Consider the following 15,454-nt stretch of genomic DNA (forward strand, 5'->3'; position numbering starts at 1 on the left):
ATTTAGTAGGCTAAGTATACACAAGGTTACTTAGGAAGAGTGATTAGAGAGGTTCCTTGGATCATCCTGTTATTTCAGTTTCTTAGAAACACTGGATATATGGAGACCAAAGGAGAGAAGCATGTGAAGATTTGAAAAATCCAAGTACTATGGTCCTGAGATAGAATCCAAAGTGAACAGCCAACATTACTTCAGTATATAATTAAATACTAATCATGAATATGACAACAATAATGGTAATAGAAAGTATCCTTAATTTATACTACATTTTAATGAAATGCTGATTATTAATTGGCCTGAGAGAAACCCTGCTTGCCATAATTACTACAGTCTAACACCAGTACGAAAGCTAGTATGAAATCAAAATGGTTGTTCTTTGTCAGAATAAGGAAGTAGCCTACTCTTATCAGTTTTAAGAGTTTTTAAAAGTAATGAATAGATGTTGCATTTCATGTATTTACAGCATATATTAAAAAAGGAAAAAGAGGTTCTTACAAGTTTGTCTTCTAAAATGATTATGCTTAAGAATCATCTGAGTGCACAAAGACTCAGACTAGAAAGGCTGTTAGTAATTAAAACACAAATATATTTTTTAAAAATTCTAAGTTGTCTATGCTTTATTATACTCAGAGAGTTGTCTATTACATCTTATATGAATGCTTTTCATTTTCAATAAGGTCTCTATTAAGAAAAGTATAATAAAAAAGAAATGAAGCTCATATCTGCCTATGATTTAATCTTTGAAAACATTTAAGTAATATATCTATAATATTTACAAAACTATTTTTATATTTCAAAACAGCAAATTCAGCATTCTATAGAAAGACACATACTATACAGGTGTATCTTGAAATAAAAGGTCTTGGAAAGTAAGAAGCAGGCCTAAAGAAGTACATGGCAATTACTCACCACACAATCTCATAAAGAATGATTTCCTATATTCTTCTACAATCATGCATTTGACAAAGAAACAGTTACATTTTCTGCTCTATGAATAGGGTAAATCAGTGACTTGGTTGGTTTCTTTTGTTGTTTTGTTTTTTTGATAATTGGTTTAAAGCTTACCTCAACCATTACTCAGTTTTCCTTATCATAAGTTACAATTTAAAATTCTTTTTCACTGTTCCCAGAGGGGAAAAAATGACAAAATTATCTGTCACTTATTTAGTATTTTTTAAATCTGTCCTTTTCAAAAGTTTTCTAAAGGACAAAATAATCTTTATTTGCAGATGATATAAGTAACAACCTAAAGAGAATGAAACAGAATGATAATGGTATTATTATTCTGCTAAAAACCCAAGAGAATGGAACAGAATAATAATGGTATTATTATTCATATATGAGTGGAAAATTTATTTAATACTATCTGGTCTTCTAAAAGTTTTACATACAATTATTCATTCAATCCTTATAACCACCTATGAGTCATAAACTATTATTTCTATTTTATAGATGAGAATACAGAGACATGCAAAGACTGAGTAACCTGTCCAAAACGTACAGCTAGTAAATCGTGGCTAAGATATAAGCTCATGTAGTATAGTAGGATTTGCAGAGCCCATATTCCCAATCAACAAAGACTAATAAAAGAGTTTTGAATGGTAGTTATAAATATATATATAAAAAAACTATTCTATAAAGTATTCTATATATCAGTAAAAACAATCAGAAAAATGTAATGGAAATGTCAACCATAAAACCCTACTTATTAAAAGGCATAAGGCACAGGAACAAAAAAAAAACATTCTTCAGAAAGAAGATAAAAATCAGTATAAATGTGCAATAGTCAAAAAACATTTTTATAAAGGATGGGAAAGACCTTACCTGACACTAAGATGTGAAAATTGTCTATAAACTACAACTATGTTGTAGTTCTGCCACAGAATCAGTATGATAAATAAAACAAAAGAGTTAGTAACAGGCACAAGAATACATTATAATATAATAAAGAAGAAATTTCAATTAGCCATAAATGAATGGTCTAACCCCAGGGAGGCCAAATTACTAAACACAGGCCAAATCCGGCATACCGCTTATATGTACAAGGTGCATGAACCAAGAATTTTTTTTAACATTTTAAATAGTTATATAAATAATTACTTAATATCCTTTAGTTAGTCTCTTGGCATGCAAAAATCTAAAATATTTACTATCTGGTTATTTACGGAAACATTTCCTAATTGGTGATCTAACTGTACATGGTATAGGGACAAAGAACTGGATATTCAGAGCAAGGGGGAATTTGGCATCATAAAACTCACACTTTAAACCAAAATACATTTCTAATTAACATAGTTATATGCAATGAATGAAGCACAAAAACACTAGAAGAAAGTAGTCTGGGAAAAGTCTAAGTATGACGTCAAAAAACAGAAACAATAAAAAAAAGATTGATGAGTCAAATTCAATAAAAAGATAAATATTTTTAATTTAAAAAATAAACTAAATTGAAAGCAAAATACTGAGAAAATATTTGTAATAAATGATGATGGTATTAATTTTAATATATGGAAAACACCAACAAAAAAGAGAGATATTGTCTCAATACAGAAATAGAAAATAGCACAAAAATTGGTAATCTGCAAAGCAAGAAATACAAATGGCTAATAACTATACAGAAAAGACTCGCCACTCTGTATGTGTGCATGTATATAAATTTAGCAACATTAAAACAGTATGCTTCTGCCCTGGCCAGCATGGCTCAGCTGGTTGGAGCGTCGTACTGTAAACTGAAAGTCGCAGGTTTGATTTCCAGTCAGGGCACATCCCTAGGTTGTGGGTTTGGTCCTCAGTAGGATGCATGTGAGAGGCAAGCAATTGATGTTTCTCTCTCACATCGATGTTTCTCTCCCTCCGTTCCCCTTTCTCTAAAGTCAGTGAGTATGTCCTCAGGTGAGAATTAAAAAAACAAAAACATAGTAAGCTACTTTTGTCTAATGGCAAAGACTTACGGTAATATAGCTGGTATTCTTGACATTGCTACAAGCCTTCTAATGAAAAATTTGTCAATGTGTCACAGATTTAAATACTATTTTTAAAATAAAAATTTTAAGTATAAAATTAAAATTTTATCAATAAATTATTCCTGTCAACATATAGGTAACTTTTCTTGCCCCCATGCATATTTTCTAAAATTTGTATAATACCCCTGTACTATATTGTAATAAAAAAAGTTATCAACAGCAAAAATTTCTCTCTCTCTCTCTCTCTCTCTCACACATACACACACACACACACACACACACACAGGATTAGTCCCATTTTACAAATTAAAAAAAAAATGGAGGCTTGGAAAAGTTCTTACTAACAGACAAAGCTAACATCCAAACACATATCTGTACTGCTTTAGAGCCCAAAATGTTAATCCCTATCTTTTACCTTTTTATTTAATTAATCATGAAAAAGTTTTGTGAATCCAATCATTCTGTATTAGTTCTACGACAAACAACTAGGTTGGAATTCTAACTGATATATGAATGACTGGATATAAATAATTCTGACTAAATAACTCTAACATTTGGTATTTCTGCTGTCTAAAAACAGATATCTCTACCATTATTCGCTTCAGATACTTTATTTCAGATTCAGTTTGAAAATTTCACAACTTCCTAAGTGGAATAAATGCTTTTCATCAAAAAGTGCTGCCACTCTTTCATCAAGCTTAACTTGTACTGCAATCACAGCAACACACCCATGGATTAATTTTATAGTTTCTTTCTGCAGTGATGCTACAAGAAAGATACCCCAAATTCTTTCATTATAAGATCAATACGTAAATATAGCAGCTCAGGTTAAAAAAATTCAATTATAGTTTACAGCAAATAGACAGGACAGTAATACAACAGAAAATTAACTAGATGACATTCATTATTCTATGAGCTATTAAACTGCATACTAATTAAGAAAACTACCACACACATAATTTAAAAAGAGCCCCGATAATGCAATTGATAGTTTGTTGCCAAAATGACATAATTTTCAAATACAAATAAAGAGGGATAACACCAAAACAGTGGTGGTGAGGGTGGGGGTGGATATTTAAAAGCCTAGAGAAATCCGAACTTAAACCTAGGTTAAGCCAATTGGTGAAATTCTCAAAGACACAGGAAGTGCTTTACTAATGATAAACTTTTAATGAAAATGAGAGCATCTGTTACACATCTCAGAGTTTTATAGATCTTTAAACATCACTAAAAATCTGATTAGGTTAAGAATTAGAGATTATTACCCAGATAGGAAAATCAAGAAAAGCAAGGTTATAAAGGAAAGAAAGAAAGAAAGAAAGAAAAAAAAACACCACGAAGTACAAGAATGCAACTGGTTTGACTAAGTATAGAGCATGTCCTCTTGAAAGGTCATTTCATGGAACATTGGGGTGGGGGGCCACTGACTATATGGAGTTTGCCTGTTCTCCCCATGTCTGTGTCAGTTTCCCCCGAGGTACTCTAGCTTCCTCCTGTGTCCCAAAGACGTTAACATTAGGTTCCCCAGCTTGTCTAAATTGTCCCCAGTCTGAGTGAATGCAGGTGTATGTGTGCACCCTACAATGAATGCACTAGCGTCTTCCTGCCCAGGGGTGGAGTCCCACCTTGTACCCTGAGCTGCTGGGATAGGCTCTGGCCACTTGTGACCCTGACCTAGAATAAACAGGTTGGAAAATAATTCTCTTACTTGTTTTATTAATATTTCTGAAATGTATATATAGTTCACATTTATTTCAGTGTTTAATATTAGAAATGTTTTGGGTCTTTATTTAGAAGTCCAGTGATGTTTTTGTGACCAAATATGCTTGAAGAGCTTAACTCTTGTTTATATCAATTAGCCTATGATAAAACTGGTTTTGTTACATGTCATTTTGCTTAAAGTTGAAGTTTCCAAGAACCTATCAATGACAAGTGAATATTTACTGTACAGTGTATAACTTAAAGCAGCTTACCAGAATTTGAAAATAACAATTGAATCCATTTAAAATATTTTATCAATTGGCTAATTATCACTTGGCTAATTCCTAAATCCTTTCGTTCTACATGGGAGTGTGGAACAACTAGCTTTCTAAAGCACTCAATTCACACCTGTGTATCACCTTCCGTGTCTTGAATACAGGTCTTTAGAAATTTTTCTATTGGAGCATCCCTACAACTGAACTTTGAAGAAATATTGTTTGAAATCTAGGATTGTAGCCAGAAGATTGCAAAGCAAGGGTTACGTTTTACTGAAACCTGCAATTTTATCTTTAAATCTGTGCAAATCTTCTTTCTATATGTATTTTAACATAAAATAAGTTACTTCATAGAACATTTTGTCTCCCATTAGAATGTGAACTCATCATCTTTGTACTTCAGGGCCTGTAAGTGTATCTAAAACATAGTCATTCAACCAAACACAGTACAGTGAAGTTTATATACTGCTTTTAAGGAACCAGAAAGAGACCATCATACACCAGTGTGTAAACACAATATAACTGATTAACTTACATCTTTTTCTGATCGATGTGGAAACATAGAAGACTGGCTGTAGTACATATTTTCGTCATGGTAGTCACTGTCGACCCCCTCTACAAACTTCTTTCTTGAAGCACCAAACATGCTGTTTGTCACCTAAACAAAAACACTGCTTTTATCATGAAAAATATTTTGTAAAATTTCAAGCTTTACTTTACTTGTAGGTGAAACTAGAAAATGAAGGCAGTATTGTTAAGAAATAGATAGCCTAAGGGTTATTGGGACATATTAGAAAGTCATAAATCTGACTATAAAAATACAGCATTAAATGCTTACTTCCAGGACCTAAAGAAAGAAAAAAAAAATGTAAATCCTGTCTTATACAATAATTGCATTTAAAAGAAGTAAATATCACTTATTCTTGAAAACATAGCAACCCCACGTGTAATTTTCCCATACAAAGATTTTTTTGAAATCAAGTTTGGGTTTCATTATTCAAAATCTTCACATGCAATTTCAGTATTAGAATATTTGTCAACAATATATCTACTTATTATCTGTTTTCAAGAGCATGTGATCTTCATTTACAATCTCAATTTATTAATATAATGGTACAGTGGGAATTTTATCTCAAGCCAGTACCCCTCACATAACAGTAAGATAATTCTTCATTCATCATCCTGGAGTAAATTTATCACCTCCATTATATAATCTGCATGCTCTTTTTGCTTTTAAGCCTTTACTTACATCCAACACTAGTAATTTTGATTGAGCCCATGCTAAAAAAAAAAGTTCACAAAATTTGTGCTAATTGTTACTTATTTTTTTAAGGTGACCTTTATAAAGTTTCCAAAGCTATCAATTGAAGTCATTTAAGGTGAATGTGCAAACTAAAATATCATAATGGAGAGATTTATACAGACCTGAATACACAGTGACTATATCTTTCCAAAAAAATTTTGGGGATAAACATCAAATTTGACATGTTTTTTGTACGCTGATTATGAATAAGGATATTTTCTTCTACTGTAAAAAAGAAATGAACAATTCCTTTACCTCTCATTTCAAAATGAAACACTATAGTTATTACTATTATTTATTAGTAGATATGGTGAACTGATTATGTTGAAGATTTTAAAGGCAAGTTGGATGTGCAAGTTTACTGAAAGCACCCATGCTATTTAATAATTGCTTTATCTTCTAAATTCCCTGTTAAAATTGTAGAAAACTCAAATATTTAAGTATTCTTCCAGTTGATGTCTGGAAAAAAGCTATTCAATTAAATATGAATAACAAAGAAGAACAGCTTAATCACTGCTTTCCTATATTTTTGGGTTATTAGTTTCTTTAAACGTGAAACACAGAAAGATATTTTTAAAGGGTCTACTGATTTGTTAGAATATACTTAACCTTCTTTGGGCAGTAAACTCCCTTAGTGAATCTCATAAAAGTCCTTCTGTAATTCTGAATATAATTTCAGGGGTGAGGACCCCACATGACTATCCACCAACCCCCTAGGTAGTCATTAACAGGAAAAGAGTGTTTTCTTCGTGAGTTTAATTTCAGAAAAGTAACAGGGAGGAACGCACTTTATAATCTACAAATTAAGACTCTTTACATATAAGATTTTAAATGTTTGTTTTTCTAAAAGATAATGATACATTTAATTCTCTTTAAAGGACCATTACTACTGAGTTCTTCTAAGAAAGCATATGTGAGAAAATGACATGAAACTCACAAGTCAGTTAAATTCCAGGGGAGTACCAAAGTATCTCTCATCAAATCTAACACCCATTAATCAACTCAACTGGACACAAAGCAAACTCTTAACCAGTTACAGACTCCTAGAATTCCAAAACTAAAATTAATCGTTCAGAATAAAACTTCATGCTAATATTGTGCAAAGGATTTAATGTTTTGAAAACAAAACTGAATATATGAAGTGCTCCAAAAGAAAACAAAAATGTTCCTTTTCCACTAATACCAGATGTTTCCAGATTCACTGGGTATGTATGTGTGCACATACACCAAAAAGAAAAAAACAAAATACACAGAAATCCATTTTTGTTTTACATCAGCACAGAACTCACACATCAGTGAAAATACTATTCTTACATGACATAAGGAGAGAGAGAGAGAGAGAGAAAGTAAGTGTAATATGAGAGAGGTAAAGTGTTAATACTCTGCTCTCCAAATGCAAGCCCCAGTCGCGAGTGATAGGTACTGGGATGAAACCAAAAATTTTCTGATCCATTGTTAAATCAGAAAGAAAGGGAAAAAAAGACAATATAGTAAGTTTTCCATAAAAGCCAGTTTAATTTTAAATGGCCTGTCCATTATCCCACATAGAAAAATAAAATGAGGTAGAAAAGTTTTTTAGAATAGCCATAAAGGGTGAAACCAGGAAAATAAGCAAAGATGTAAGGGAACCAACTAGGGAAAAATCTATAGGAAGAGCATTCAATATAGAGGAAACAGCAAGATCCTGAGTGGTGTGGCTCAAGCAGCGTGACCTTAGTGAAAAGTTATAGGAAATGAAATCAGAGATACTATTGAGGGCCAGATCATGTTGTGCCTTGCAGGCCTGAGGGACACTGAATTTTATTCTATGTGAGGTGGGGAGTCAAGAGAGAGTTATAGGGCAGTTTAAGATTGATATAATTTGACACATATATTTTTAAATGATTGGAGTTACTTTGTAAGGACTGAATAAGAGAGGGGACAAAAATGGAAGCAGGGAAACAGGCTGGTAAGAGAAGATGGTGGCTCAGACTGTGGTGGCAGTGGTAGAAGTAATAAGAAATGGATATTATTTTGAAGGAGAGCTGACACTAATAAATAGACGGATGGATATATGATAATACAAAAGGGTAGTATCATTTCCTAGAAGAGAATAGGCAAAAATCAAATGAACCTAGACATCAATTTTTACTGATTTCAGAAAGATACGTCAACACTATTTTGAAATATATTGAAATTACTGGTTATGCTATTCATATTAAACTCAACTAAGAAAATGGAAATCTGAAAAACTAATTTAAAAATAAATCATACTTCACTTTAGGTTACTACATATAAAATTTATTAGAATCTTTGGTATGTATAATCTGTCAGCTTTTTTCAAGGGAACATATCAAGAGTTTGTATCTATTTTTAACTTATCACCTTCTCTCACAACTCTCACACCAGATGTTATAACAAAGGAAAAATAAAAATTAAGGTTTTTTAACAAGACAGAACAGGAATATGTATATACCAAAATCAATGTTTCTTAAGAATTTTTGGAACACATATCTAAAACATTTAATCAAGACATTTTATCTTTCCTTTGACTCCATAGGAACTAACCAGAAATTATGTATGCGTACTTCAATATTTAACTTACACTAGCTAGAAATTCTTAAGGTATGATATTCTCAAGACTTAAATATAGTATTTCAAAGCCAAATGCAGTAAATCAGAGTCACAGAAAAAGAATGTACAAAACCCCAAACTTGAGATAATCTTAACCAACAATTTCAGACTGGTAAAGTGGCCCCTGATCCAGGTGGGATGAATGGCAACTACAGACCAAAGAGATAGGAGGCAAGGTCTGGAGCTTTTTAAATGACCAAGGACACATGCTAGGACACTTCATAAATAGACTTGAAAATACATGTTATGTGTCTATGTGTATAAAGATAAATATGAAAGGTTTAAAAAGACTCAGGTCATATACAAGGCAGAAGAATATTTAATCTTACACAAATTTCTTTCAGCAAGGCCTCTGGAGAGGACCTTACCTGAAATTCATTTGTTGTCTGTAATATTGGCAAAAGCTGGCTCATATCTAGAATTCTATTTCCAAGGGACACAAACATATCTCATGGTGGAGTGGTAATTTTCCTGATAGCAAACAAATATACTCTGATTTCAAAATCTATCTCCAGTCAAAATTCTAGAAGCATATTTTAAAGTGCTGCTAAGCATTTCTATCTCAGAAGTACAATTTAATAACCTAAATCAGGAATACTTAAAATTAATTTCCTGAGTTACTTTCTCCTGCTTTCTTCTGCATACCCATCAAGTTCTATCCCTTCTTCCAAGTGGCTTTCACATCTGTTTTTGCCATTTGTCCTATCATCATCTTAGTTTAAACTCTGGACTAGATGTTTTTAGCCTCCTGACTGGTCTCCCTTCACATGTCAACAAACATGCTAAGGATCTACTACATGAATTATGCCAGAAACTAACTGAATTATACCAGAAGAGAAATACTGAACAGGTAACAGCCCCCCACCTTAAACAGCTCAGTCTAGCTAGGGGACAGACTTATAAACAAACAATTACAAAATAAAAATCTATATAAGTACTTTGGGAACAGGAATAAGAGAATATCTAATATCTAATTTTCTCTGAGGGAAACTGAAAAATTTTATTACAAAAGAAGTAATGTTAGGGTGAGCAAACCCTAACCCTAACCTGCCAATTCCACTGCTGGGTTCATACCCTAAGAATCCTGCAACACCAATTCAAAAGAACCTATGCACCCCAATGTTCACAGCAGCACAATTTATAAGAGCCAAGGATTGGAAGCAATCTAAGTGTCCATCAGTAAATGAGTGTATCAAAAAACTATGATAAATTTACACATGGAATATTACACAGCAGAAAGAAGGAACTCCTACCCTTTGCAACATATGGATGGATCTGGAGAGCATTATGCTAAGTGAAATAATCCAGGCGGTGAAAGACAAATACCATATGATCTCACCTCTAAGTGGAACCTAATTAATAAAACAAGTAAGCAAGCAAAATATAACCAGAGATGCTGAAATAAAAAACTGACAGTAACCAGAGGGGAGGTGGGAGAAGATGAGATAATGAGGGGAAAAGGGGGAAAGCATCGTCAAGGAACAAGTATAAAGGACACATAAACAAAGCCCAAGGGGAGTAAGATCAAGGGTGGAAAGTGGGGACAGTTGGGGCAGGGGTTGTGGCCGAGGGAAAATGTAGACAACTGTACTTGAACAACAATAAAAAAAGAGAAAAAAAATAAATTAGATTCAGAGATTAAAAAAAGAAGTAATGTTAGGGTGAGTGAAGCCTTGATTTTTTTAAAAAAAAGTGTGTGGGGTGGAAGCAAACATTGGCAAGAGACAGGATGCTCAAGAAACAACAAAACGTTCAATATAGCCAACATGGAATATATCTTGAAGGACAGTGGTAACTAGTAAGAAAAAGTAGACTAGACTTTTGTCAGATTAAAAGAGGGCAAGAATATTGGCAGGAAAACCAGGTACAAAAATCTACATGATAAGCCAGACTTCTACCAACTAACACTTCAGTGTGGTGCCATATTAGTAACTACTGCATTTACTTTGTCCCTCTCCTGTTCTCCTATCTCTTGTTAATTTCCCATACCTACAGGATACAGACCAAGATTCCTGAGATCATAACCTTAACATAACTTTGAAGCAGTAATTATCTTAACTCCAACACAAACTTTATGTCTCAGCTTAACTTGGATTATTCATAGTTCTTCCTATTCATGAAAATCTCTGAAAAATGTCATACACAACCCTTGTGATCTTCAAAAACTGAATCTGAAGCTGGTAAGACTATATGTACTGAAATCATCCATGTCTTTCCATCTCTGTCATTTCCTAACAGCTCTAATATCTTTCAAACAGGTTTTTATTAATCCATTCTTACTCCCCTCAAGTCTACTTTCCCATATTAGCCAAATGAATTTTTAAAATAAAAATTTAATTGTCATGGCCCTGCTGATTGAAATACTTCAAAAGCTTGACAAATCAATAATAATGCTTACAAGGCCCTAGGTAACTTCTTTGACCATTAACTCTCTCCATGTGTCCCCTGCCACCACTAAACTGCTGCCACACCTTCAGTTACTCAAACACAAGGTCTTTTCCACCTCAGGGGCTTTGCATAATCCTCATACCTCTACTTAGAACACTCTTTCTCCCATTCTTTGAAACTTTCACACTAAATTAGGACTCCTGATTTATACAGTCATTGAAAATACTTTATCATAACTATAATTATACTACAGTAAATAATAACTTATTCATCAGTTATATTCTAAATGTTTTAAAATGTATTTACTCATATAATCCTAATAATTTACTCAGTACAGTAGCCCTCTCCCCCTGATCCAAGGTTCCATGTCCCCCAATGGATGCCTCAAACTTTGGATAATACCAAAACCTATATATATTATGCTCCCCCTACAACATACAACAAAGTTTATGTCAGCATGTCAACATATGTTGTCATATGTCGACATGTCATATGTCAACATATGATAAAGCTTAATTTATAAATTAGGTATAGTTAGATTAACAATAAAACAGGAAAATTAAATAATATACTGTAATAAACGTTATGTGAATGTGGTCCCTCCCTCCCACAAATGATCCGATAACCATGTAGGCCACTAAGTGATTAATGGGTGGGTAGCATGTACAGTGTGGATATGCTGAACAAAGGGATCGGTCACATCCCAGGAAGGACACAACAAGACAGCCTGAGATTTCATCATGCTACTCAAAAGACTGTGCAATTTAAAATTTACAAACTATTTCTGGAATTTACTTTAATATTTCCTGACCATGGTTTACTGTGGATAACTGAAACAACGGAAAACAAAACTGTTGATAAGGAGGGACTAATATAATAACTACATAATCTGGGACTAATATAATAACTACATAATCTACTTATGTGATCTTCATGGATTTCTTATGTAGTCCTCGTTTTTTAGATGAGAAAACTGAGAACCAGGTAAGTTGGGTAAATTGTCCAAGGTCACAGATCTAATGTGCCGAAAGTTCCATATCTGGTAAGTAACAGAGATGGGATGTGAACCCAGACAATCTGCAACAGTTCCCTTCTCTAACCACTACAGTAAAATGACTCCCACTCATGTGACTAATAGTTTAATGTTTGCATTCTGTCCAAACTGAAAGCTTTACAATGGGAGAAGCAGTAAGGGTCAAAAAGGGGGTGGGGCTTATTTTGTGGTGAACAATGGTAAGTAGAGGATGTCACAATTAAATAGCTGTGTATGATGAAATGATCTCTACAGCAGAAGAATGAGAATGGACTGGCTAAAAAAAGTATGTGAAACAAAAGCTAGTCTATATCAGACTGATTGTATCTATTTAAGAAACAGTTTCATTAAATTTTCTTAAAAATCATACTTAAGCTCTGGCTGGCGTAGCTCAGTGGGATTGAGCGCGGGCTGCGACCCAAAGTGTCGCAGGTTCGATTCCCAGTCAGGGCACATGCCTGGGTTGCAGGCCATAATCCCCAGCAACCGCACATTGATGTTTCTCTCTTTCTCCCTCCCTTCCCTTTCTAAAAAATAAATAAATAAAATCTTTAAAAATTTGTTTTAAAAAAAATCATGCTTAAAAGAACACTATTACAACATTAAAAAGTAATTACTGTTTCCATATTCCACATGAACTAATAATTTTTAGTTTTTTTAATCCTTCAAGGAATTAGGATTATAACAAAACTCAAAATTTCATTATAAACTACTGAAATAGATACTGTAGCATTAAATATGTAGGCTACATCTAAAAACTGGGTTAAAGAAGAACAAATCCCGAATGGCAACTTTTTCTTATGCAGTCTGTAGTGTAGCCAGGAGTTTTACTGTTATCATGCTGATACATGTGAAGCATAATAAAACCCACCAGTTCACAACTTTAAATAATCAAGACTTTTGCACAGACAACTTATTCATTCACTTCTAACAGCAGTCTGTACTTAGCTGGTATTATCAAGGATAAAGTGGCAACATTTAGTGTGGAGAGGGGGAAAGGCTACCTGGTTCCTTCCTTTCTTACTCTTTTCTAATGGAGACTTTATTCTATTTGTTGAATACAGACTTTGACTTCCTGTTTATTTTTCCCTCCCAATTCCACATTCACTATCAGTAAACACTTCACATATACACATTCTCTGTTGTCTACAAAGTTGACAGAAACCAATTAATAAAAATCACAGCCAGCTGCCATTTAATATTTATCTGCCTTTATCAATATGTAGTCAATCAACATTTGAAACAAATCATAAGAAGCCATATCAAAAAATAATCTGGTATTTTTATTATTGTCCTTTAGAGGAAAAGGATGATAGGTCATCTCACTGATAGCCCACATTCCTTGAAACTGGTATACTCCTATTTCAAATATTAACTACTACAACCTAGAAATATTTATAACCTAAGGAATTTTTGTTTTGGTAGTACTTTTTAGTATTAGGATTCTGAGCTACCAATCATGCTAACACAACTATTATACATAATCATATTTTTATTTCATTACAGAAAAACACTATAAAAAGAATTGGGCTTAAATCAAAAAGAAAAGGGCACATACACCTGAATGAAGTTACTTGACACTAACTGACTAATACAGCATATAAGAAACTTAATGAATATAAGAATTATTTTTAAAAAATATAAGAGCCCTGGCCAATGTGGCCCAGTTGTTTGGAACACTGTCCCGTAACCGAAGGTTGCGGGTTTAATTCCTGGTTCAGGACACATACTTAGATTGCGGGCTCAATCCCTGGTCTGGGCGAGGGTGGTCCCCCCTTCCTCCTACCCACAGGCGCATATGGGAGGCAATCAATCAATGCTTTTCCCTTGGATCAATGTTTCTCTCCCTTCCTCTCTCTCCAAAGGCAATAAAAAATGTCCTCGGGTGAGGATAAAATAAATAAAATAAAAAATAAAAAACATTAGAATTATGTCAAAAGTTGATGTTCCATTTTGTAGTTCTGAAACATATGAATAAAAATTGTTTTAGGCCTTTTCCCACTGAAATTGATAACCACTTCCAAAATACCTAATAGACTACCAGAAACCTTCATTCTAACTGTGAGAAGTAGGATTTGGATAGTAAAACACTCTTTTTTTCCATTTCCCTTTTTTTCCCCCTCAAGGTAGATTAGATTTTCATTTTTTAAAAAAGCTGTTTGCGAGTATTTCAAATTTACAATTTAATATGATGAGATAATACATATCTCTTTTCTATCACAAAATCCCACTAGAAGAATTATACTACTTAGAGCCACTGGGTAGCACTGTAGTCCATGGAAATATGTACTTCAAGTTAGCTGAATAGGACACAGCCTGAACAATCTAACACAGAGGGCTGGGTATAAATAAGCAGTAATATATATTGACTGTTTGGCAAACGGAAGTACTGCTCAAAGCAATACCTATCTATCTATATATATATAACATTGATCATTAACAAAACCTCTATAAGTTGTTTGCTTTTGCCCTCAAATCAGGCACAGGTGGGTAGAGTCTAAAGGCTTTACTCAAATTAAACAGTTATCTAACACGCAGAAAACTGAGCCCGTGCAACTCCAATAGATCAAAGGTTTATTCTCCAGACAAAACCCAAGTGATTAGGCTCCAAATTTTGAAAATTACCTAAAGTGTTAGGGGTGAAAACTGAGGAATTAAGTAAAGACCTACATTCTGAACTGTGGGACTCTCAGCTTTCTTTCCTTAACCTGCTCACAGAATAGTACCAATCAGATTAAGAACTACCATTCTACTCTACCTTAAAACCACAGTTGACCCTTGGAACAAAATGGGTTTGAACTTACTGGTCTACTTATACTTGACTTTTTTTTTTCAATAAATACTGCAAATGTATTTTCTCTTCCTTATGATTTCCTTAACATTTTCTTTTCTCTAGCTTACTGTATTGTAAGAATACAATATGTAATACATATAACATATAAAGCATAGGTTAACTGACTGCTTATGTTACCAATAAGGCTTCCAGTTAACAATAGGCTATTAGCAGTCACATTTTGGGTGACTCAAAAGTTCTATATGGATTTCTGACTATGAAGGGCTCAATATCCCTAATCCCAGCACTATTCAAGGGTCAACTGTATGTTTTCTGTGGATAAACTAATTGCTCCTAAGAAACGAATGTCACACCCTATAAAAGTGAGGTCCTCTTAATGAAAAG

The 15,454-nt window shown here is 33.4% G+C and overlaps 1 protein-coding gene across 5 annotated transcripts in view; it reads right to left on the reverse strand.

The window, feature by feature from the left end:
- CNOT2 (CCR4-NOT transcription complex subunit 2) overlaps positions 1 to 15,454 on the reverse strand; it is a 108,564-nt gene that overhangs the window by 39,861 nt on the left and 53,249 nt on the right. For 4 of the 5 annotated variants that reach the window (XM_036018684.1, XM_028533425.2, XM_036018683.1 and 1 more), the window contains one exon: positions 5,475 to 5,597. In XM_036018684.1, coding sequence (XP_035874577.1) covers positions 5,475 to 5,597 — 123 coding nt within the window. Of the gene's footprint in view, positions 1 to 5,474; positions 5,598 to 15,454 lie in introns of those variants that run through there. The other variant, XM_028533427.2, reaches the window with a different exon arrangement.

The sequence above is a fragment of the Phyllostomus discolor genome, chromosome 2 (assembly GCF_004126475.2).
Source record: "Phyllostomus discolor isolate MPI-MPIP mPhyDis1 chromosome 2, mPhyDis1.pri.v3, whole genome shotgun sequence".
NCBI lineage: Eukaryota > Metazoa > Chordata > Mammalia > Chiroptera > Phyllostomidae > Phyllostomus > Phyllostomus discolor.